The sequence below is a fragment of the Gallus gallus genome, chromosome Z (assembly GCF_016699485.2).
Source record: "Gallus gallus isolate bGalGal1 chromosome Z, bGalGal1.mat.broiler.GRCg7b, whole genome shotgun sequence".
Taxonomy (NCBI): domain Eukaryota; kingdom Metazoa; phylum Chordata; class Aves; order Galliformes; family Phasianidae; genus Gallus; species Gallus gallus.
In genome coordinates, this window is record NC_052572.1 from 22189133 (window position 1) to 22212451 (window position 23319).

The window sequence follows — 23319 nt, forward strand, 5'->3', positions numbered from 1 at the left end:
GCAAACTGTTGGTTTGGATTGTTTTAGGAAGAACTGATTTTTAAATATCTAACAATATTAATTGAATCCTTGATATCACATCATCTTTTCATCTCATATAAAAATACTCGGCTCTCTTTATTTTCATTGCATCATCTTTTTTAGCCAGTATAATATACTTACAGGGATGTTCATAAGGAGTGTTGTACTTAGTAAGAAACTAAAAGAGCTGGGATGATTTTTTATTCCTGATCCCAGTATAGTTCCCCTTGCTAGTAAGTCAGGAGTGCTGCAGTGTCTTCTTCTGGCACCCACTGGTATACGTATGCATCTTTGACATTGAGGAAAGGGGATGTGGTTTTTATTCAGCCCTGGCATTTGGAAGGCAGTTTATTCTGAAGAATTCTAAGATTAACACAAGGGATATTTGGGTCACAGAAGGGTTTCTTAAAGTGTTTCTTGGCAAATCATTGCACAGAATGCAGAGGATCATGGAAATCCAGTTCATAATATTAAAACGTACAGTACTGCTGTGGGTTTGCATCTTTTATTACTCAGCTTCTAGGTGAGAAAACAGCAGCATTACTGTAAGATCACTATGTAGGAGAAAAGAAAATTAATTTCTGCATGTTTTATTATTTATAGTTACCAGAGACAGTGGAAGAAGGTAAACGCAAACTTCAGAATCTTTTATTTCAAATGCTTTTATCAGAGTAGAAAGAGATAAGGTGTTATATTTTGCTTAAAATACATTATTGCAAGACTAATGTACTTTTTTTTTTCTTTTTTTTTTTTTTCTTTTTTGGAACAGTACATCTATCTTCTTGAATTGTATTGTTTTCAGAAAAATATCTTCATTCCTTTGGTTACTTTAAAATACTGCTAGAGATGGAAAACTCCATTTCATAACTATTTCTTTTCTCATTTGTGTTATTATCTGTAATTTCAAGGGATATGTGGTCATGTTTTCAGTGAGTTATAATGAACTTTTTCCCCCATTATTTGTAGCACTGCCTCCTAAGCCACCGAAACCTAATACTGTAACTAACAACGGCATGAATAACAACATGTCATTACAAGATGCTGAATGGTACTGGGGAGATATATCAAGGTAAATCAGCTCAAGACATGTAGTTCTCATGTTTGACTTTATATTCTTGCTGTGTTATTCTTTGTGTATGTACTCTGCTTAAGTACAGAAAAATTACACTAATAAGAGTTATTTTTAGGATATTTTCCAACACAATCGTATCACAGTTGGTTTTATTCCAAACATGACTAAAAAGTTACTGGCAGTCCATTAGAATGTAATACATGAAACGATTTGGTGATTGTTCTGTTATTATAAGATAGCTGTATGAAACGCTAGCATGAAAGGACAGCACTGAGAAATAAGTGGTTTTTTTTCTTGTTTTTCATCCAGAACCTCAACTGTAGGCACAATATTAACAAGCCAGACTAACAAGTGCTATGTATTAGCAACATTTTTAACGGTACTATATATAGGTACATTAGACCAGCACTGGCTGCTCCAATTGCGCAGGCTTGTATGAACAAGCAGAAGAACTCTGCAAGAATATCATTTTGTTTCAGCAGTGAGAGGACATAGAATATACTGTTTTTGTATCCCAGTTGTTCTCTAGTAATAGTAAATAAGCTATTAAATAACTGTCTGTATTTGTATGGAGATCAAGGAGGCTTATAAAAAAGTTATTTTAAAACAAGAATTTAGAGCACAGATTGATGATAAGAGTGTGAGAAGTAACTGAAATGATGAGTTACTTTTGCTTTCATTTTAGAGAAGAAGTCAATGAGAAACTTCGAGACACTGCCGATGGTACCTTTTTGGTACGAGATGCTTCAACCAAAATGCATGGAGACTACACACTTACTCTAAGGTAAGATAGTTATGCTAGGTTTGTAATACCTGACAGCAAAATGCAGTACTGCATTGAAAATACAGTGTTCTTCAGGAAATAGTACTCCAAGTACGCCTGACTTTTGAACAAACTTCATTTGCAGGAAAGGAGGAAATAACAAACTAATCAAAATATTTCACCGAGATGGGAAATACGGCTTTTCTGACCCGCTGACTTTCAACTCTGTGGTTGAGCTAATAAACCACTACCGGAATGAATCTCTAGCTCAGTACAATCCCAAACTGGATGTGAAATTACTGTATCCAGTGTCTAAGTACCAGCAGGTAATTTGATTTGTTTTCTTTGTGTTCCACTTAAATATAGAAAAATTATCGTGGTCTGGGGAGTCATTTGTTACAAAGAATTTCAGCTCTGTTAATGTTTAAAAAAATAAAATGAGTATGAAGGTGGGTATTTTTGTATAAAACTGACTCCAGAAACTACTTATAAATAATTGAAACTTTAAATAGTGCAGATACATTATCAAGAAATAAACTTACGTTAATAAATAGCCCACTCAGCCCACTCACTGGAGATGAAATATATCATTTCTAGTATAAACTGCACACTTGTTATGCAAAACTGCTTTTTGTCATTAATTTCATCCGTATTTGCAGATTGTGCATATTGTACATCTTACCTCTATATTGATGAAAGAGGTGTCACATTTACTATGTAAATGTTTGGACATTTTTAAGCAGTTCCGAAAATCCATGCAGTGTACTGTTGATTTATGAAATATCTTTTCTTCTATTCCAAGGATCAAGTTGTAAAAGAGGACAGCATTGAAGCGGTGGGTAAGAAATTACATGAGTATAATACCCAGTTCCAGGAAAAAAGCCGAGAATATGACAGACTCTATGAAGACTACACGAGAACATCTCAGGTAAGACAGATTTGAAACCAAAAGACTAATGTGTGTGGAGAAGAATGTTACTGTAAATTCATACTGCCATCTTCTTCCTTCCTTCTTCTCCCTTCCACTGCCTTTACTGTTGCCCAAAAATAGGAAAACAACGTACTTGATGTGCTAGCTCAGTGCAGTGGAATTGCTTACTTGTATTTTAACAGTTACCACCTGCAAGATGGTGCAATGCTCAAGACTGACACATGCATCCAAAGCAATCACAAAGCTACTTTGATTTACCAGCACTTCTGCATACTGTCCTCTTCTGTCTAAGTTCAGGTTTTCAAGACACGTATGCAAGGAAGCATTCTGTTTTATCACTAGTTTTGAAGAGATCTGCTTTCACCTATGCAGGCTGGAGGGATGGCGTGTAAATAAACTGATAGAATTAAAAGCTGCCTGTATCCTCCTTTCATTTTAGCCTATTATTAGCCAAGTCTTGAAGCACCAGTGAATTAGTGCTGTTTTACACCACTGGAATCCAGACTGCTCCTTAAAGTTAGCAGAAAATAAGACTGAAAGTAACAGAAGAAAAATGGAGGTGTGCAGGTTTCATTTCATCACTTCAAAGACTTAGCTATCGACTAGCTATGTAGAGGCAGGAGGATGGACTAGATGATTTCTGGAGACCTGTCCATTCCACTGGCTTGTAATTTTTTATTTCAGAAAGTCAGCTGTACTTCTAAGGACTTTGGCTTGATACAAAGAGAGAAATGGATTGCCGCAGGGCTTTAATCCTCAGAAATAAAACTTATTTATACGAAACAGAGATTGTATCTAACTCTTTGTCTAGCAGGTTTTCTTTCCTGGAAAGCCTCATCATGATAGCCTTTTGCACAGGTCTGATTTCTCTATTTTGTACTGCAGGCAGAATACATTCTGGTAATTGGATATTGAAGTCATTGTTAAAACACGCTCAAGTGTTTCCATGATACAAGCCAATGAATTATCCCTCTGTTTGATAACCACTATAATTTAAACAACTATTTTATTTTCAGGAAATTCAAATGAAAAGAACAGCTATTGAAGCATTTAATGAAACAATAAAAATATTTGAAGAGCAGTGCCAGACACAAGAGAGATACAGTAAGGAATACATTGAAAAATTTAAACGAGAAGGAAATGAAAAAGAAATACAAAGGTCGGTATTTGTATTTGCATTTTAAGTTTTATGATTTTATAGATAGAAATTATGTCAAGTATAGCTCTGCCTAAAACTAAAGTAAGGTTGCAAAGTTAAAGTAGTTCAGCTGTAAGGAAAGAAGACTTCAAATGGGGTAGATGTGAAACTGCAAAGCATGAAGCTACATTTAGAGAAATGATCTGTTCTTTTAGTTGTCTTGATGAGAAAGCAGCAGGTATAAAGGTCAAAATAAAACACAATGAGAATATAACCTACCACGTTATTCTATTCAGAATTATGCACAACTATGAAAAACTGAAGTCTCGAATAAGTGAAATTGTGGACAGCAGGCGTAGATTAGAAGAGGACTTAAAGAAGCAAGCAGCTGAATATAGAGAGATAGACAAGCGAATGAACAGCATTAAGCCAGATCTCATACAGCTGAGGAAGACAAGAGACCAGTACTTGATGTAAGTATTATTATGAATTAACAAATTCTTTCCTTGATTTTTTTTTTTCTGGCATCCTACTTCTGTAACTAATAATTAATTTTATTTGCAATTATTGTCCAGGTGGCTGACTCAGAAAGGTGTTCGGCAAAAGAAGCTGAATGAATGGCTTGGAAATGAAAATACAGAAGAGTAAGTATTGTGAGATTTAAATTTCCTGGTGCTTCAAATCATCTTGCACAGAAGTGAGGTAGAATATATTTGATTCCAGGACCACAAAGAGGGAATCTCGAGCTTAGTTCTCTTCTAACAGTGTACATGGTTAACACATGACAGCAGACATTATGCAAGTATTCAAAAGAACCTCTCTGTCAGACCCTACTTGGCTGTTACTCAAGGAAGTGTGTAATCAGGTTACCATAGCAAAGCACAAGAACTTCACCTGTGTCTTTGTTCTTATGAATGAAGGTGTTAGTGTCTTGGAGAGATATCCTATGGATGGATAAATTGTTCAGAAGGTCTTTTAGGTGCAGGCAGACTGTTTCCATTTTGCAGTTGTTGATACTCTGGTGTTATCCTGTATTAGGTAACATAAAAATAGTAAGTGAAATTGTTTAAAGAAAATCTTCATTTCTTTTGTCTCTGAGACTGTCCTTGTCAGTGAATCTGTTAAGTACTTAGATTTCTGCTGACAAATTAAATTTTTAGAACTTGACTGTTTTTCTGAAGTTGAAAAGAAGAGAAAATTAATGTAATCAGCAGCAGTAAAAACAGGAGTCTTTCTAGGTGCTGAAAATAGAGCCACTACTGAATGCATTAGAATATCTTTCTCAATGAAGGAGTATGAAATCTGTACAGAGAGTCATCTGAAACAAAGGAACCCTTCTTTCTCAAAGAATTAGCTCCTTATGAGATTGCTGATCTTGGTGGACTACTTGGAGATTCTTCAGGAGGACTGATTGTAAACAGAGTGGGAGAGGCAGCGCCCACCACTGCAGGCTGCTGGCAAATAGGCAGCTCTTGGACTGTAGAATATCACAGTGGTGGTGTCCACATAGCTGAAGCAGAGGCATCTTCTTTCACAATGGGTTTAACTCAGAGAATTCTTTAAAAGTCTGAATTAGCTTTGTAGGGGTGACTGTTTTGGTAGAGAAGGTCCTATTATACATTGTTACGTGTTTTCTTCATAATCTGGTTATAAGAGAACCCTCTACTGTTTAACCCTTTCCACAAAATTGTCTTTCATAGGAATAATTAATCCATCTACCTGTCCTGCTGCTTGTAGCTTTCACAAGTAGCAGATGTAATCAATACATTGCATGATTTTTCACTGCTGACCAGGTGTTCTGATCTTTGGAAATAAAGCTGACTCAGTGGGTATTGATTTCACTGGGCTTGCTGTTTACCAAAACATTGGGCAGTGGTAAAAGTACTGAAGTGCTCACAGCATATTCTGAAAGATAAAACAGCATCCTTTTTATGTCCTTCTTCAGATCCGTGAGTATTTTTAAAAGAAACAAGGGCCATGAGTTTTATTTTTATTCAGCAAGTGAAATGTATTACATGATTTACACCCCTAGTTCTGTCTGGGAGGCAACCTACTAACCAGCAACTTAGTGTTTTCCCAAGTAATGTGAAAGGAGGTCTACCTTATTTCTGCAGCATGTTGCATGTAGTTCTGCAATGTGTTTCACAAACGTATTTTGTTGTATTTTGACAGCCAATACTCTATGGTGGATGATGATGAAGACCTGCCACATCATGATGAGAGAACATGGAATGTGGGAAATATCAATAGAAGCCAAGCTGAAAATCTTCTGCGGGGAAAGCGAGATGGAACATTCCTTGTTCGAGAGAGCAGCAAACAAGGCTGCTATGCCTGCTCTGTTGTGTATGTACTCTAATCTGTGAATGATGTGAACAACCTTTGGGACAGCTCAAGTGCTGAGACTTGAGCAAGGGGCAGATATATATTTACATATGCATGGTTTCCATTGGATCTTTAGGTTAGGAGCAGATCAGCAAGTCTTGAGGCCATGAAGAAAGGAACATAGGGCACAGAATAACTCATTTATCTGCAGCTACTAAATCCTGTTTATCTCCTGTCTCCCTGAAATTGCACAGCACCTGGGAATTCAGGTTAAACCTAGTCTTTTACCATTAACCTACCACAGAAGACAAGAGTGCTATGTAGTGATGAACATTTTAAGGTTTCTTGTCAACACCTTACTTTCTAGCTTAGTTTTACTGTATTGGGAAACTAAAAACTGGTTGTTTCTTTTCCTCTTTAGGGTGGATGGAGAAGTGAAGCACTGTGTGATAAACAAAACACCTACTGGGTATGGATTTGCAGAGCCATATAACTTGTACAACTCTCTCAAAGAACTGGTGCTACATTATCAACACACATCACTCGTGCAGCACAATGACTCTCTCAATGTCACACTAGCCTACCCAGTATATGCACAGCAGAGGCGATGAAGATCTTAATACTCTGGGTTGTTTGGTTTTTTTCTAAAGAAGAGATTTGACAACATTGAGGCCTCTGGAGAGAGAAGGCTCCTTTCAGCCTTACTCAAGAATTTGAGCTGCAGTGTCAAAGCTGTCTGTCTTCAGATGGGACTAGAGCTTTCCTACAACTGCAGTGGGAGAGATCACAGTATTAAGCTGTGAGCGTATGTTTCTAATCTGAAGTGCTTTTTTTTTTTTCTTTTTTTTTTTTAATCTTCCCAGTTGAGAAATGGAAAACACAAGAGTGAGAAATCCTAACCTGATCTCCCTGCAGGGACATAGAGGCCTTTAACCATGGTGCTTGTTTACGACCACTTCTGAAGCTTTACCAGCTAGAACATTGGATTCTGCAGACACAAGATTTAAGAGGTCTTTTCATTCAGTTATTGGAATTTCTTGGTCATGACCTGGCTTGGATTTGGTGTTGCTGCACTCAGTGAATCCAGACATACAGCATTGTGGATTTTTTGATTTCTGGTGAATGACATGTAGCAGAATGGCACTTTCATTTATAAGGGACACTTTAAAGGACTTCAGTTACAGTATGCTGTTAGGAGAAATCGTGATAGTGAAGTGCCAGAAAGTGTTTTGCTTAGACATTTAAAAATCCTGTTTCAAGAAAACAGGACTTTCCGTGGCATACAGTCTATAATAATGTACATAGTATTGGATGGCTAACTGTCATTGATGGAAACTATCAATACCAAACTGCTTCTCTTTTCCCCCTTCTGTTTGCTGAAAGCTGAATTCTTAGACCATGCTATGCAATACTGAATTTTCTTTAGGCTGTAGTCTTGAGCATGTCTACAGGTTGTTTTTCTTTCCTTGTTTCCTTTTCCTTCTTTTTACTTTTTTTTTTTTTTTTTTTTTTTTTGCCTGATGATATATTTTTTTTTAATGTACAGGAAGCCACCTAGAGTTGGCTTCATAATTAAAACTATGAAATATTTTACAGTTTTCTTTGTACAGAATATTGAGCTACTAGCTCCAAGTTTTAAAAGTTTGTAATTTTTTTCTCTTGTTTTTTTTCCTTTTCTTTTCTTTTCTTTTTTTTTTTTTTTTTTTTTTTGACTAAATATTTTGTTGGGCAGTGCCTGATAAGCTTCAAAGCTGCTTTATTCAATAAAAAATGTATGAACCATACAAAATATCATGGACTCCAACAATACTGTTTCAGAGATATCTTTAGAATACGGTACCACGCTATGTTTGCTTTTTGAAGCATTTTGAACTTCTGTCATGATTGTCTTTGTATTTAGAAGATAAAAAATTGTGTATCCTTCTCTGATAATGACTGCAGAAAAACAGGAAAATTTGGCTACTGGGTTAGATAGGTTGGATTTCAGAATGAAATCGTGCTTCATAGTAAATAAATGACATCTTGATCTACTGTGGCAGATTTTTTGTCAGCATGTCAAGGTATTTTCATTTCATATGAAGGAAGTTTCTCTAAACTGTTGCCGAAGTTTGTTTTTCATATTACTATTCTGAAAAATGTTCCCATCTTTAGGTAGAACAATTGGGTACAACATAGAACGAATTACGACTGGAAAACCTCTGTTTTGAAAACGATAAGGTTTTCCTAATTAACACTTTGGATTTGTTTTCATAACTTTGTAGACTGAGCGAATATCAAAGCGAACACTTTCCTAATTTCAAGCTCCAGAGATTTTTAGAGTTACAGTTCAGTTAAAGAAAATAAACAAAAAAAAATTCCACTGAAGTAAACTTATTAGCGATTCTGGGGCAATTCACTGTGTATGGTTTGCAATGGTCATGTTTTGCCATCGAGTTGTCTCATAATCGCTCTGCTTTAGAGATACATGTGGTTTGATTCCAAGTATGCAATGCTTCTTAAGCTATTGGAAATAATAAGAAATTTGCAGGTCTCCAGTAGTTTTTATATTGTCTTCTGTTTTTTACGTTATCCCTTCATTTATGAGGCTGTAAATCTTTTATTTGTATTTGGATTTTGTGCTTTTTTTGGTAGGTTGTCTCTGCTTTCCTATGGATGTATTTTCTTGCTAGAATCTATATCAGGAAACAAGATTCAACCAAGATTCATGTGTCAGGATAGTTACCACTTGCAAAATTATTCTGATTTTTTTTTTTTCTGAATAGAATTTTAGTCTTCATGCCTTCCCTTCTGCATTCCACTCTCTTTTCAGGCCTCTCAGAATAGAACCATGTAAATTTGGTATTCTAATAACTGTTTTACTATGAAAAACACCAACAATTGCTCTAGCATGACAGTCGTACTACTGGGCTTGAAGTTACAAATTAGCTCAACATACAACTTAACATTTGTAGCAATCCAAGGTATTCTTCAGACATATATAATTTTTGAATGTTAAATATTTTACGAGTAAAATTGTATTTTTTTTTTCTCTATAAGCAAAATATATGTAATCTGAATGGATGTTTCACTTTGTATTTCTCAAGAAATGTCATGGTAGTTAAGGCATTTGGATCTAATTTTCCTCATATTAAGTAAACCTCTGCTGTGTCAGTGGGCCATATCCTTAGCATGCCCAGCCCAGTAAGGGATGCCATTTGTTCCTGTCGTGCTGTACTACTTCACTTCATCTGTGGTTCTAGCAGAGAAAAAATAGTGTGCGTGCAAATTTGGAACTTGCTTTTATTGCACAAGCAACAATGAGAAATAAGCACTATGTTGTGGGGATAAATGCTTAGGGCTTCGTTAAGGGAAGTTCTGCCTACACAGGGTCTGTGCAATTCACAAGGATCACTCGTGCCCTCAAAGTGGGCATGAGTGGGATTTCTTTGGTACCTAGGTATTGTGTGGCCTCTGTATTTCCCTCCCTCCTTAATGCACGGAGCTGCATCCTGCCAAAGGCCCTATTCACTGCAGAGTTTGTCCTTAATGTACCATACTGTTCACTCCAGTTTTGATTTGATCTCAGACTAATAAACAGGAGGAAAAAAAAAAAAAGCAAAAAAAAAAAAAAAAAAAAAAAAAAGCATGTGGATATAACTGAAGAAACACATTGCTTTTGTGTTTCTATTGACGTGTACTTTTTCCACCTGATGTGATTGAAAGGTGGGTATTGTTTTGGTTCTTTTTTTTCCGGTTGTTTGGGGAATTTTTAATTTCATTTTCAATCCCTGAATTACGCTGCACTGCAGCAGCAGTTGTGCAAGGGTTTTGAAAGGCATGAGGCAAGACACGGAGAACCAACACCCACAAGCAAAATTAGGAGTTTCTGTTTGGGGATATTGCATGTGTGCATCTTGTGCATATGCGCACACACTTGCTGTGTTTATATATGAATAGATCTCAGTATAGGTGCATTTTCACCAAATGTGATCATTTTGCTGAATTCAATAAGTGATATCGTTGATTTTGTGTAAGACACAAACGCACTAGACCTTTGTGGGTGCAGCATGTTTCCAAATGCAGTTTCTGTGTTGTTGTTTTTTTCTATTTAAAAAAAAAAAAGAAAAAAGAAAAAAAAAAAGCTTGTCTGTATAGTTCAGTTATCTAAAAGATCTTGTCAAACAATCTGTGAAACCAAATCTTCAAATTTTCTATTTGGTGTCAACTGTTCTGTAGTAAAGAAATGGCTTTGTCTTGTAATTGGCGATGAAATAATAATGCTTGGGAAAACATGCAGATGCTTCTAATGGGGAAAACTTATGCCGATTTTCACACAGTGCTTTTGCTATGCATGGTATTAAGTTGGGAAAGTGAATCCTGGTAGTATTTTTTTCAGGGTCACTTTTAGAAACGGGCAGCTCAAAACACAATGCCTCCCATAGGACGGGGTTCCAAAATGCAACGTTTTGTGTAGAGCCGTGTTGTATTTGCTGAGCGGAAGGCTGAACTGGACTGGGGGAGTTGGTAACATTACATTGCGCTTCTCGTAATGAGACTGCATTAGCTGCCCAAGATGCTGCTATTTTTTTGTTTCTATTCTTGTTTTTAAAAATAAAGCTCTGTTCTGTTAAATGTCTTTAAAACATTAAGATTACTTTGTTTTAAAATGGTCTTCAAGGAGGTGGAGGGTAAAGTGGGTTGTAAATTGCCTTCACAAGGCAACAGTGAAAACATGCCTCCTTGAAATTCTGTTCAAGCTATAGAGTTGATGGAGCTGTGTCTTGTTTTTAAGTTGCTTTAAAAATTGTAATAAGTCTTCAAGCAGAATAAAAGTTGTTTTGAAAAAGCATTTCAGTTGTTGAGGCTTCAGTAAAGACGGAGATGTCTATTTACCAGAACTGAATAAAGCAGCTGACTAGCTCCGAAATAGTCTTGTGCCGAAATGATAGTTCTACTAGTTTCATACTCCTGCAAGAGCAGTGCGTCTGCCTTTTACACTGCAAGTGAAGTTCACTTTCTTCTGAAATTCGAATGAGTGTGGTTATTAATATCCATCAAGTTAGTCTAACAACCCATTAGCTTGCTGGAGGTAACTCACCTCTTCATGCCTTCCCCTGTCTGTGAAAACTAGGGTGACAGTGAAGAAGAGGGAGAAGTTAAGGTGAAATACGGTGTTATAATTTTTTAAGCACATCCACATCTTGCCTTTAGAAGTTCCCTGGGGAAGCCAGCCAGTCCCTCTAGAAGAATAAGGAGATTCCTGTTCCCAAGTTTTCCATTCCAAAATTGCCCACACGTTGCTCACTGTAGTCACAATAATACCCCCCGACTGAGGTACTCAGGTACCGGGCGTGGAAATTAGTAATTTTCACAATGTAATTGCTGGCCCTTACAGTTTCCTATGAGAAATAGAGATCAAAGGCCATACTGGATTTTCAGTCCACTTAATAGAAAGTGGAGTTAGATCTCTGATGAACACGTGCATTACAGTTTTTGTCAATTAGTAAGCTGATTCTTTTAAATAGACACCACGCTTATCTGTTTCCTGCTCACAAAGCATATATTAAGCAACACAAGCTCTTCTGTAAGCCAGAGAGATCCACATCTAAAAATAAGGTTATGGTCATGAATCACACATCTCCCATCATCGGCTCCTCAGAGACATTATGATTGGTTGATCATAATCTGCAGAAATCTACAGACCGGTGGCTTTCTGGCCTCTGTCATATGCTGTATAGAAATCACTTGGCAGACTGAGAAAAGTGGTTTTCAAAAATGTTCTATTTTTGTTGTCTGCAGACAAACACACTCCCCCTTCTCTCTGCTTTCTTCCTAAGACTTGATGGTCATTTTTTTCCTAAGGAATGTAAAAAAACTGATTAAATTTATCTTTGTGCAGCTACAAGTTGGTGTAATTTTTTAAAAGGCTTGGGAATACTTGCCAACTTCTGTCTGTCCCAAAGCCACTTGGCTCACGTGAAGTCCCAAGCACAAGTAATTTCTCACATGTCCCTTTGAGTCAAAGTGAGAAGAGATTTTAGGCTTCTTGCTGTTGGCTTCTGTCCTCTGAAGGAACAGGTGATACCTCCTCCCCTCTCAGGAGGAACACGGAACAAATGAAGACCCTCACAGCTGTCTGGGGATTCAGGCACAAAATGGCAGGGGTGAGCGAAGTTCTGTGGCCCAGCTCCGTGTACTGTGAGGCCCACCTGCATTTACAGCCCACCTTTACAACTCCACAGGGAAGGACACCTCTGTTTTGCAGGGGCGCTCAGAGGGACCCTGAAGTCTCCAGAGTGCATGTTTCTGTACGGTATTACACTGAGGAGACAACTAATGTTCACAATGGCCTACAGTGTCCTGTACAAGTCCAAACAGGGTTGCATCTGCCCCTACCTGGGAAACAAGTTGACTCTGTTCACCTTCCTCCCCTCCATCTCTTGAGTGCCCAAGGCTGAGACTGTCACCAGCTACCATGGGGGCTATGCCTGACCCATGGAGATCGCCCTCAGTTAGAAGGTGGAAACTAAGAAAACTGTAAATGCTTAGGTCCTGCCAGCATCCCTGGTTGGAAATGAGGAAGAAAATTACTAGTTCTGCTTTGCCTGCAGGGACGTGGAGTCAGACACACTTCCAGCCAGAGTTAGGTTGTACAAAAATCACTGGGCCCTTCCTTAATGCAGCTGAAAAAAGAAGCATTAACTATGGGAGCTCAGCAGAGGATGTGGCTCTGACCTGTCTTCCTTTCTTTCATTGTCTTTCTTCTTTCTTTTTATTTTTTCCTTCCTTCCTTTCTTTTTATGCTCTTCCTTTTCTTTCTCTTTCCTTCTTTCTTCCTTGTTTTCTTTCTTCCTTGTTTTCTTTCTTCCTTGTTCTCTTTCTTTCTTTCTTTCTTTCTTTCTTTCTTTCTTTCTTTCTTTCCTTCTTTCTTTCTTTCTTTCTTTCTTTCTTTCCTTCGTCTCTTTTTCTCTTTCTCTTTCTTCCTCTCTTTCTTTCTCTCTTCCACTCTTTCTCTCTTTCTCTCTCTCTCTCTATCTCTTTCAAACCTCCCTTGGAGGACCTATGTCCTCAAATATATAGACTGTCAAAAATAGAAACTCTGTAAGGGCTTTTTGGGTAAACAAGTATCAGTCAATCAGCAGCTATTCAAACGCTGATAATCTTTGTGGGGACCAGCACTTTAACCTCTGTACAGCAATCAGATGACCAGAAACGTCCTGATAATTCTTTGAAAAAACAGGGTTTTTTCCATGGCTCTCTCAGTCTCTGCCAGAACACTATTGCACAAACATATCGCTCCACTCTTTCTTGCATATTAAGAAAGAAGGAGTTCAGGCCATCAATTTAGATGTGTGCAAATATTGACAGAAGAAAAGTTTAGCAGGTAGCACACAAAAGAATCTAAAACCTGCTGTTCTCAGGTCCTTAAGCAAACAATATTGACAACACCAGACATGAATATAGTTAAGTCAGATAATGATTTCACTTTCATATGTCTGGTTTTCCTAAATCCTTAGAATACTGTAGGTTCAGAAGAAAAATGAATTCACACAAGAGAAGATTTCTTCCTCTATGAATGTTTATTTCCTTACACAGTTTACCTTATTTTCCCACAAATGTTGTGCTTGGTGTAAAACAAATGTTTTGTGAAGGTTGCTGGATTAATCCTTCTCCACCTGTCAAGAAACTTGAGAACTTCAGCAGGTTTCTCCACAGGGCGTTGGGTGGAAGAATGACACTAAAAGTCAACATTACGTGACCCATGTGAAGGGAAACGTGTGGCTGGTTTGCGTGGCAGAATGGTACACCACACTAGCCTGTCCAGCACCCAACAGCAGCACTTTACACTGTTGCTGGCTTTGGGCCTCCCGCTTTACTGATCTGAAAGACAGGTAAAGAAAGTTACAGCAGATTTTATGTTGCAAGGCTGAATGGGAGTAAACACCAGAGAGAGCATGAGATGAAAATATGATAGGAATGCAACTCCAGCAGCTGTGGCCAGACAAAGGGAATGGCCTTGTGCCTCTCATTGTGTCCTCTGGACAGGACACTGGCTGCACTGCACTGGGATAGGGGCACAAGTGCCTTTCACCCTCTCTATCCATGAAGGGTTATTTTTCTGCTGGGTAACGGCTGCCAGTTAAACATGGTGGCAATTTGCATGCTCACACAGCTTGCAGCACTCGCTCTGCCTCTTCCCTGTTTCTGAATATTTTGAGGTGGAATTCATCTCTAATTTTAAGCACCTAAAAGAAAGGCTTGTCATCAAAGTCATCTGGCAAAGCTCTCATCACAGGGAGAGACAGGCAATTCCCCAGGGTGATTCACCCCACCTACCTCCGGCTCTATTCTTAGGATGTGGTGAATCATGCTCTGGAGTCACTCCATTGACTGGAGGGGGAGCCCAGGAAATGGCTGATGGGAGACGTGCAACTTGAAGGCAGCTGAAGTTAGATGAACACAGTCTCTTCCCCGCTGACAGGTTCAGTTTGTATCTTTCCAGTACCATCTGTGGTATCTTCTGCTCCTAGGCACAATGATAAGGCATAATCAGGGGTGGGAAGATCAGTTGGTTTCTAGAATTTTGGTCTTTTACAATAACTGTGAAAGTGACAAGTTCAAAAACATGCCAGGCCATATCCTCCCTGGACCTGTAATGCTAGGCTCCATGCAGAGGAAGTATACTGCCCTGCCGACTTCTCTGCCATCTCCAGAACGAGCCCTGACACTGCCTCAGGCCTGGCTTATCAGTGTCTGCCACTGGTATCCTACTGCCTACCAAGAGCCTGGGTGTGACAGCTGCAGACCTATCTCCTGGTGAATCATTTGATCTGTTGCCAGCCATGCGATCAGCTGGAAAGGCATGGGTGAAGATACTGCAGGTATTTCCAAGTGAGATCAGTTTGTTAGTCACTGTGCTTTCATTTCCTTTCTTATCCAGGGGAAACTTAGGGAACTTAACTTTCTTTCTTTCCAGTTGATCCATAGTCAGGATCATGGGCTCTGATATTTTGATGAAAAAACTGAAAGAGGAATGACTTCAGTCAAATTACTTCTAAGACACGTGAGCTCTACCACGGGCCAGGAGAGCTGGGTGAGATCCTCCATTCTCCACCTTTATGGAAAATTCAAGGTGGTGTCAGACCCTGTGGTTTTTTGGGGTGCAGCTTGCATATCCTGATTAAACCAAGCCTTTCAGTAGAGATAAGCCTGGCATACGGAGTCTCCCTCTTCAGTGAAATGGAAGACCTAGCTTTGCAGAGCTCCAGTGGTTTCAGTAGGTGCAGTGACATGTGGGATTAGGGTCAATGCCAGGAACAACATTTTGGGGAGAAGCTTCAGGAAACTCGAGATGGAAGAGGAGAAGCTGTTATGCAAACTGCTCTTGCTGTACTGGTAACAGGCAAGGTAAACAAGAAATCCCCAGACTGTCACACAACCTATGTGCACCAGGAGTCCTCTAGGCATGTGAATAAGGCCCACAGAATGGGTTCGCAGTATTATACATATTTATGGTAAGTGCTGGAGGCTTCTGAACCAGAGAGCGGTCGTCCTAGGTAAGGACAGACTGGGGATGGCAGGTGAATATATGTGAACAACCGCCCTCCTGCAGGTTTGTGAGTATCTCAGAGGGGAAAAGAGGATAAACTGATTTTAAGAAACGCCAGCTGGTACACAGACACACACAACTAAATGACGATGCAGTTTCAAAATGTGTCTTACTAATCACAGTATTTCTAAAACCAAAACCTTGTCATAGTCTGCTTCCCACAGGATGCTTGGCAGGCAGAGTTCAGCAAGGCCTCATCTGGGAGAAAATGCCTCTTTACTTAGGTGGGCCGCATGGGCTTCCAGCAGGGTGTGGCCACGGCCTGGGCTCACCTCATCTTTCACCAGGACAAGTCCTGGTGATGTATGTGCACTGTGTTGTTCAGCTCTGTGTGATGGCTCCTGGGTAATGGCGATTCAAAACAGCTGACCACGTGGGAGAGGAGGGGATTGCTATTAATGCCTTGCTAAGAACTTGTTTTCACAAGAATTTTCCTTTTGCTGTCATACATGGGAAAGCACATCCTCAGACAAGGCCCTTCTAGAAACCTCCTTGTATTGATTTTTCTTAGAGAAGACAGTGAGCTGTGGCAATTCAAAAACTGTGATTCCCCCTTACTTTCACAATAGTTACAGCAGCGTTAGTGTGCATGCTCCCTCAGTATGCCTGTGCTGCAGACACTGTGACCATGGGTCTGTGGCACACCTGGGCTCACCTGCCATCATTTAGCTGAATCTCTAACACGGCCTCAGCTCTGAAGATAAGCTGACTACTGAGCCAGGCTACACCACTGACAGTCCTTCTTTCCAAATGCTCCCTCCCTACATTTTAAACATTCATTTTTCCTTTGAAAATGCTAAAAAAAATAATACACTGAAAAATAACAACTGCCACGGGCTTCTTAGGAAGCCTGGGAAGTCCATGCCAATGGTTCAGTAAAGAAATAACAAGCTGCACAAGTGAAACAGACTGATGTAGGAGTTTCCCAGAAAAGATGTACTGGAGCATAGAAAATGAATCTATCTGAAATTTATCGCTGTGTCCCATCATTATTGCATGTGACTGGAATTCCCAGATCAGGTTTTCTTGGTTCATCTCCAGTCAGAAGCAAAAAGTGAAGCCTTTCTGACTGTATTCAAATCTTCATATTCCAGTTGCTTACAGGGAAGCTAGCTGAAGCTGGCCAAAGCTGCCCCACTCATACACCCGGCTTGTTCTGTGGCAATGAGCCTGCAAGGGGAGGTGGTATTATGCCCTGAAACACAATCAGAACACACCTGAGGAACATGTCTGAACTCAGAATCTCAAAGAATGTGCTTCCATGCTTGGTAGTACATACCTTGGCTTATGTTCATCTAAGTCCATGAAAATACATGTTCTTTTCTTTGAGCTGCTACCTTCAAAGCTTCCTTGCTCACAAATAAATAAATAAATAAATAAATAATAAAAATTATCAGAAGTTAGGCACCTGGTCTTTTCTTTACTCAGTCTTCAAATTGGATTGCCTGACCATAGGCTCCTCAATAAAAAACTGTGGGTGCCGGTATCTATCAGTCCCTGCATGTTTGTATCTGGCATCTGCCTGCAAGCTTTCACCTGTGTAGCTTCTGAAGCAAACCTGGCTCTGAAGCTTTGAGAACCAGTTCCCACTGAGAGAGACTGGATTTATTTATCTTTTTAATTTTGATCTAGAGAGCATGAAGAACCTAATTTTCCAGCCCAGCATCTTTATCAGGTTAAAGTTACTGGTGTATGTGTTAGTACTGACACATCTGATATTACATAGCTACTTTCTCATGTCAGATAAATGGCCCACTGCAATGGGATACTGTCATTTTCCCTCCATTCTTAGCAAATAATCTAATCATAAACCTCAAAAGGGGCCAGGAATGTGAGGCTCAGCATACACACAGTATAGCTGATCAAGGGTGGTTCTCCAAGGACAATTCTCCTTAAAAAACTCTGACCTGTTTGATATGAAACCTCTGCAAGGAGCTACAGTTTCAGCAGACCTTTCTCAGTGTTTGAAATGAGAAACGGGACTCCACTTTCCATCTAATACAGTAGCCAACAGTGCCACACTGGTTGTCACTTAGAGTGTGTGAGTTGTAGAAGAGCCTCCTGTGAGCAGTGGCTGAAGTCAGACGTCAGGCATCCTAGGTGAGTTCTTTCCCTGCTGGGCTAAAGGATTAGTTTCAATCCATCGGTGGTTTGACTCTGTATGAATAAAAGTATTCACTGGCATAAAGAAAATTAATTAATATGCCCAGTCATTCTGGCACTCACCAGAGTCAAGAGAAGAATTCACATCCTTACTTTACTCGTTAATCAAGCTTCCTGAAAACCAAACAGACTTAGGCTGAGATAGGTGATTGTGGAGCCATAAAGGTGGTATTGTTTGCTCTCAGCAGTTTGATTTCCTGGCTCTTCACTGAGTATTACAGCTTAAGAATTGACATCTCGGTCAGAACTACTTTTTGGTTAATATTCACATTTCAAGGTCTAGTTGGGCTGTGATGTGAATCTGGCTTTGGATTCTAACAGACCAAAGTCTGGGAGGCTTTTCAGCCATGAAAAACCATCTCGTGCCTTTGCAGAGATCACAAATGTTCTGCTTTGAACAGATACAACTTAAAAACAGAACAGGAAACCAAACCCAGCCAGATCTGACTGCGACACAGAAAACAGACTGGACTGATATTTTCATAACTGTACTTTGTACACCCAGAAATCAAAGGTATTTTAGATCTTCATTTTTTTTTTTTTGGTTTGGCTCATTGTTAATGAAAAGCTCAATAGTACCTAGCCTTCTGGATCAGAAACGTGAGCACTTGACAGCAGCATTGAAAATGCCAGTGAATGTGTTAGAAGTTTTTATGGCTCTAAAAAGGTACCACAGCCTAACCAACTGTTAATGGATTCGAAGCTGAAAAACAGGAAAGACCCTTGGGCCTCCTGTTTTAAACTCCCACCCTCCAGACCACTCCAAATGCAGCACAAAATCATGTGAAGTAGAAATGGGCACACAGGGGCTGCGTGTGCTTAGAGTCTCTCTAGGTTCACTGACTCCATTTAATCCCAGCACAGGAATCTCCCCAGAATTATCTCTGTGTCCTATAGATAGCTTTGGCTGCCATTCAGGTTTGCCACTGAGTGATTAGCCCTGCCTACTTGCTAAGCTAAAATATTTTAAAATTGTTTTTGCTTTGTTTACCAAAATTTTAAAATGGGAATGAACAGAAAACATTGTTCTGAACTCCTAGACTTGAAAACATGCATGACTCAGTAGAGGAGTTTTCTCCTATCATTTACAAGGGAGCAGAATTAAAGCACAAAAATCCTAAGTGAGTGACAGAATTACACCAAGTGTATTCGTTATAGAATATTTAGTGGAAGAAGAGTCACATTAAAACTTCTCTCAAGCAATCATTTCAGAGAGCTCCGAAGGAACGGCTGTTCAAATGCTGTTCAAGTAGCACAATGGTGATCATACCTACAAGGCAACTTATTTGACAACTTTTTCAATAATTTATCTAGCACTGATGATATTGCATTTGTAAGTGAGAGAGTGTAAATTATCAGCTTCATTTAATTTTGCTGCCACGAGCTTCCATGGAGAACCTTTGTATTGGTGTCATGGAAACCTGTACCCCTTGTGTACCTGACTGCAAGTACCCAGTATGTCTGTTGCAGTGAAAAATAGACCTTTCTTCTGACAGTTAGAGGACTTGACAGTTCTTACAGATGCCTGAGTTTCTGGATCTCTTTGTACACTGATTCTGAGCTATAAACTTGGAATATTGTTCCCATCATGATGTCTTCAGCTTTTGGGTTTAAGGACTTTTTTTTTTTTTTTAATTTAAACATTCTTCTGCATGTTCACCTCCCTGCCTAAATATTCTCTGGAGAGGGAGGCCTGGTGCAAACTGTGAGTCTGACCAGCTGATGGCTTACCTTGTTGTCAGCACTCACCTTCAGGTTGAGACAAACCTTTGATAGGAGAGCAGATTCACAGAGTCTGGTGAAAAGATACTCTTGTGATGGCTACCTGCATCAGGAAGGTTTCTCTATTTCTGTCTCTGTTTTGCTGCAGAGACATCTGGACGTTGGTGAGGAGGAGGCAGCTTCTTTGTTAGTGGCAAGGGCAAAGGGAGGTGTACATTTCCTCTTGTAAAAGTGCAGTGTATAAAAACTGTTACTATTATTATTATTAATAATAACAACAATATTATTGATATCATATTATATTTGTTTTAATATAATACAATAGAATATAATTTAATATAATACAAATATTAACACTATTGTTGTAGATAGTCATAGAGGACAAGCCACTTAGTTATTGTCACTGCTGCAGCATGAGCTTGCACCACAAGCACAATGACAGAAGTCCTGCACCTACCTATTTTTCTCATGCAGGCAGTGGAAATTCACAGCTCTGTCTGTTGCTTTATCACACAATAATCTGTGAGAAAGCCCTTAGATTGTACCCAACCCAAAGAAGATCAGTTCAGAAATTGGTAAGTAACTCAGCTGTTTCACAGGCAGTGGAAATCTGAGGCTATGTTTGGTTGCGGTTTCCACTCACCTAGAAAAGCAGATAATAAAACTAGTAAAGGAAACAAATAGGATGGCAAAGGTGGTTGAAAACTCGGGCTGGCTCCACTGAGCAGGGAGACAAGATAGTCTGGAATGCTCTAGTTTAGAAAAGAGGTTGTTGAGTACTACTGCTTCTGAAGGACAGAGCAGGCAAAGAGAGTATTTTGTTATTGCTTCTCAAAACACAGGGACCATGGACATCAAACCAATTTAACAGGTGGTTGATTTAAAACAAGTGAATGCAAATAATACATACCTGAACTGTGAAATTTTAGGACCCAGAGAACAGTAGGTACCAATTCATGGCAGTCAAATCCATGAGGAGTACTGAGCTCAAAAATGCTGCTACAACTGCCAGACAGATAAATTCTTAAACTGAGGGAAGGTGCAATACAATCCAAACAAGTGCTAGTGTACACGATATTTACACTCATTTTTTCGAGTAGTCTGCTACTAGTCATAGTGGCAGATACTAGGATGCATTGACCACTGATTCAATCATGTACAGCTCTGTTTTTATGTCGTGTTTCCCTGTGCTTTTTGAGAATAAAAGCAATGCGTTATCAAGAGAGATATTGTTAAGAGAACTAGAAGAGCATCTGGAAAAAAAAAAAAGTTATTGAAATAATGCAGATCTGGATTCCATTTGTTGAGGATTTTGGGGTTAGGTTCATTACAGCTTCAGCTGGAATGTTCAGCTCCACTTGTTTACTTGGATTCCTACCTTCACCATTATGGGGGGGTGGGGGAGAGGGAGGGTATTCTCCTTTTGCTTTTTTCCAGAATTTTGATTCTAACTCATATTTCGTGTTTGTTACTTTGCTGTTTGTTTCGAAGTCTGCAGGAGCTTGTGACTGGTCTAGTAAAAGTTCTGGACAATCTGGCAGAATTCCATCTCCATAGGAGGATGTGAGACTCACATTTAAATCCTGGGTTGAACAGCACCATAGTTACGTGTACTAAAATTACACCAAGTAGTTGTGAACACAAATCTTTTTTGATCTTTTGTTTCAGAGGTAAATGGAAACTTAATTTCTACTATTTCTCAGCTTTTGCAGAGGCATTCTAGGAGGCTCAGTTTTAAACAAGATTAAACATGTTCACAGCTGAAATCTAAATGGGTTCTGCATCCCTGTTGAAATGTTCTGCTTAAATGTTTGATCCTTAATACAGTCTACACTCTGCCCACAGCAAATGTTCCTCCCAGCTGCTGTTCTTCCCATTAACAGAAAGGGGAAGAAGAATTAAGGTACTGTTCTATCCAAACATTTGAAGCCAAGAGTTCTGTAGCTGCCATCCAATATGCAGTGGCCTATAATAGGTTGGGTAATTGCCTGCCCATATATTCAGAACTCATGTTGCATGAAAATAACATCCACATTTTTAGAAATATTTTCCTGATCATTGAGTGCTTTTAATTTCCAGTCAATCAAATAAGCTTTTTCCTCCTTTCCATTCTGGAGAATTCACTCTGAAAAGGATGAAAAATTGAGGATTTTTTTCCATTACTGTCCATTGTTCAATCATGAGGATGAGTTTCATCTTGAAGTGGAACAGGGAATGCGAAAGCCCTTAGTATCGTGCCAGATGCAGTCTGTTCATCCCCGAATTACCATAGGTAGGTCCTTACATTCCCATCTGATGCATTTCAAAATTTGTATTACCTCTTGCCGTTTGCCTACTTCATCGTTCTGCATTACTTGAACAATCAGGAGTAGAGTGGAATCTCTTTGTTTCCAAACACTGAAAAAAAATACCAAAACTCTTTCAAATCAAGGTAGTAATAAATCAGTTTTTCCTCTAGCTTTTAGCTGCAGTTATGTAATTCTCAGGCATTTTCAAAGCAAACATGCAAGTTATTTCTATTCAGTTGAGCATGAAAAAACATCTAGAATTCATCAATGTCACTAGCTGAAACTCTGTCAGACAGACAATATAACAGGGTTTGATCAACTTTGTCCTGTCTGATTCTTCAGTTTGATTCAGTAGCCTTGGAGATATTTTTACTTATTTTTTGGCCTTGTGAGTTAATAGGAACAAATTGGCAGAGGGCTAGGCAAAAGCTTTTTCCCTTTCAGACCACAATCTATTCTTGTGGCCATCTGAGTAGTACAACTGACTAATGCAGTGTACTAGGCAAGCATGAATTCCTCTTGAGTATGTACTAAATTACCCAATGCAAGCTTGTCATTGCAATTGGTCAACACTCAATCTATACAAAATTAAAAGCGAAAAACTAAAAATACAGGCATTACAGAAAAAAAAAAAAAAGAAAGAAAGAAAGAAAAAAAAAGAAACTGAGTGCAAACAAGAACATTTCTATAGGCTCTATAATCATCAAGCATCAACTTTTAGTATCTGGGAGACATGATCAAGGACGCTTCTGGAAGAATATTCTAATATTGTCACTGTACTGTTAGTTCAGCAAACCAGTATCAGTACCAGACCCATCAATACCAATCAATTTGCCTTTATAGATGTAATTAAACATTCACATGCCCAGAGGAAGCACAGGCAATTAGGAAGGATATGATGGCCCAGTGGCTAGAACTCTCACAGGGATATAGGAGAACAAGGTTCAAGATCCTACTCGAGCACCCAGTTAGTTATTTATATACACTCAAAGACACTACTTATCTACTTTAATAGCACTAACAAGAATCTCACTTGAAAAAAGTCCTGTTCCAAGTATCTATTAGCACCACGGTAAGAGTATACCACAACATTGTTAAAAAGATGCTTTTTATTCTTAAAATGACTGGGTGAAAGAAGCTCATTAGCAATTAGGTATTCTATTAGCAGAAGATTGGTCTTCCTTCCCCTTGAGTTTTCTTCTATCAAAAAAACTGGAACATTATTCATATTTTGTTTACTTTCATGAAAGAAAGAAGATGTTGCTTGCCCCTGATGTAGCAAAACAAGTTGCATCCCAGCTGGGAGATTA

At 39.0% G+C, this 23319-nt stretch overlaps 2 protein-coding genes across 17 annotated transcripts in view; one reads left to right on the forward strand and one right to left on the reverse strand.

Annotated features, from left to right (window-relative positions):
- PIK3R1 (phosphoinositide-3-kinase regulatory subunit 1) overlaps positions 1-11075 on the forward strand; it is a 59777-nt gene extending 48702 nt beyond the window's left edge. For 4 of the 5 annotated variants that reach the window (XM_015277626.4, XM_424759.8, XM_004937313.5 and 1 more), the window contains 9 exons: positions 988-1090; positions 1779-1877; positions 2002-2182; positions 2659-2784; positions 3804-3946; positions 4222-4398; positions 4501-4569; positions 6098-6268; positions 6669-11075. In XM_015277626.4, coding sequence (XP_015133112.1) covers positions 988-1090; positions 1779-1877; positions 2002-2182; positions 2659-2784; positions 3804-3946; positions 4222-4398; positions 4501-4569; positions 6098-6268; positions 6669-6858 — 1259 coding nt within the window. In that variant the 3' untranslated portion in view covers positions 6859-11075. Of the gene's footprint in view, positions 1-987; positions 1091-1778; positions 1878-2001; positions 2183-2658; positions 2785-3803; positions 3947-4221; positions 4399-4500; positions 4628-6097; positions 6269-6668 lie in introns of those variants that run through there. The other variant, XR_003072308.3, reaches the window with a different exon arrangement.
- A 2712-nt stretch (positions 11076-13787) lies between these two features.
- LOC107051951 overlaps positions 13788-23319 on the reverse strand; it is a 222388-nt gene continuing 212856 nt past the window's right edge. For 11 of the 12 annotated variants that reach the window (XR_005843145.2, XR_005843157.2, XR_005843158.2 and 8 more), the window contains 2 exons: positions 14564-22118; positions 13796-14107 (listed from right to left, as the gene is read on the reverse strand). The gene's annotated coding sequence lies outside the window, so the exon portion shown is untranslated. Of the gene's footprint in view, positions 14108-14563; positions 22119-23319 lie in introns of all 12 variants that reach the window. The other variant, XR_005843151.1, reaches the window with a different exon arrangement.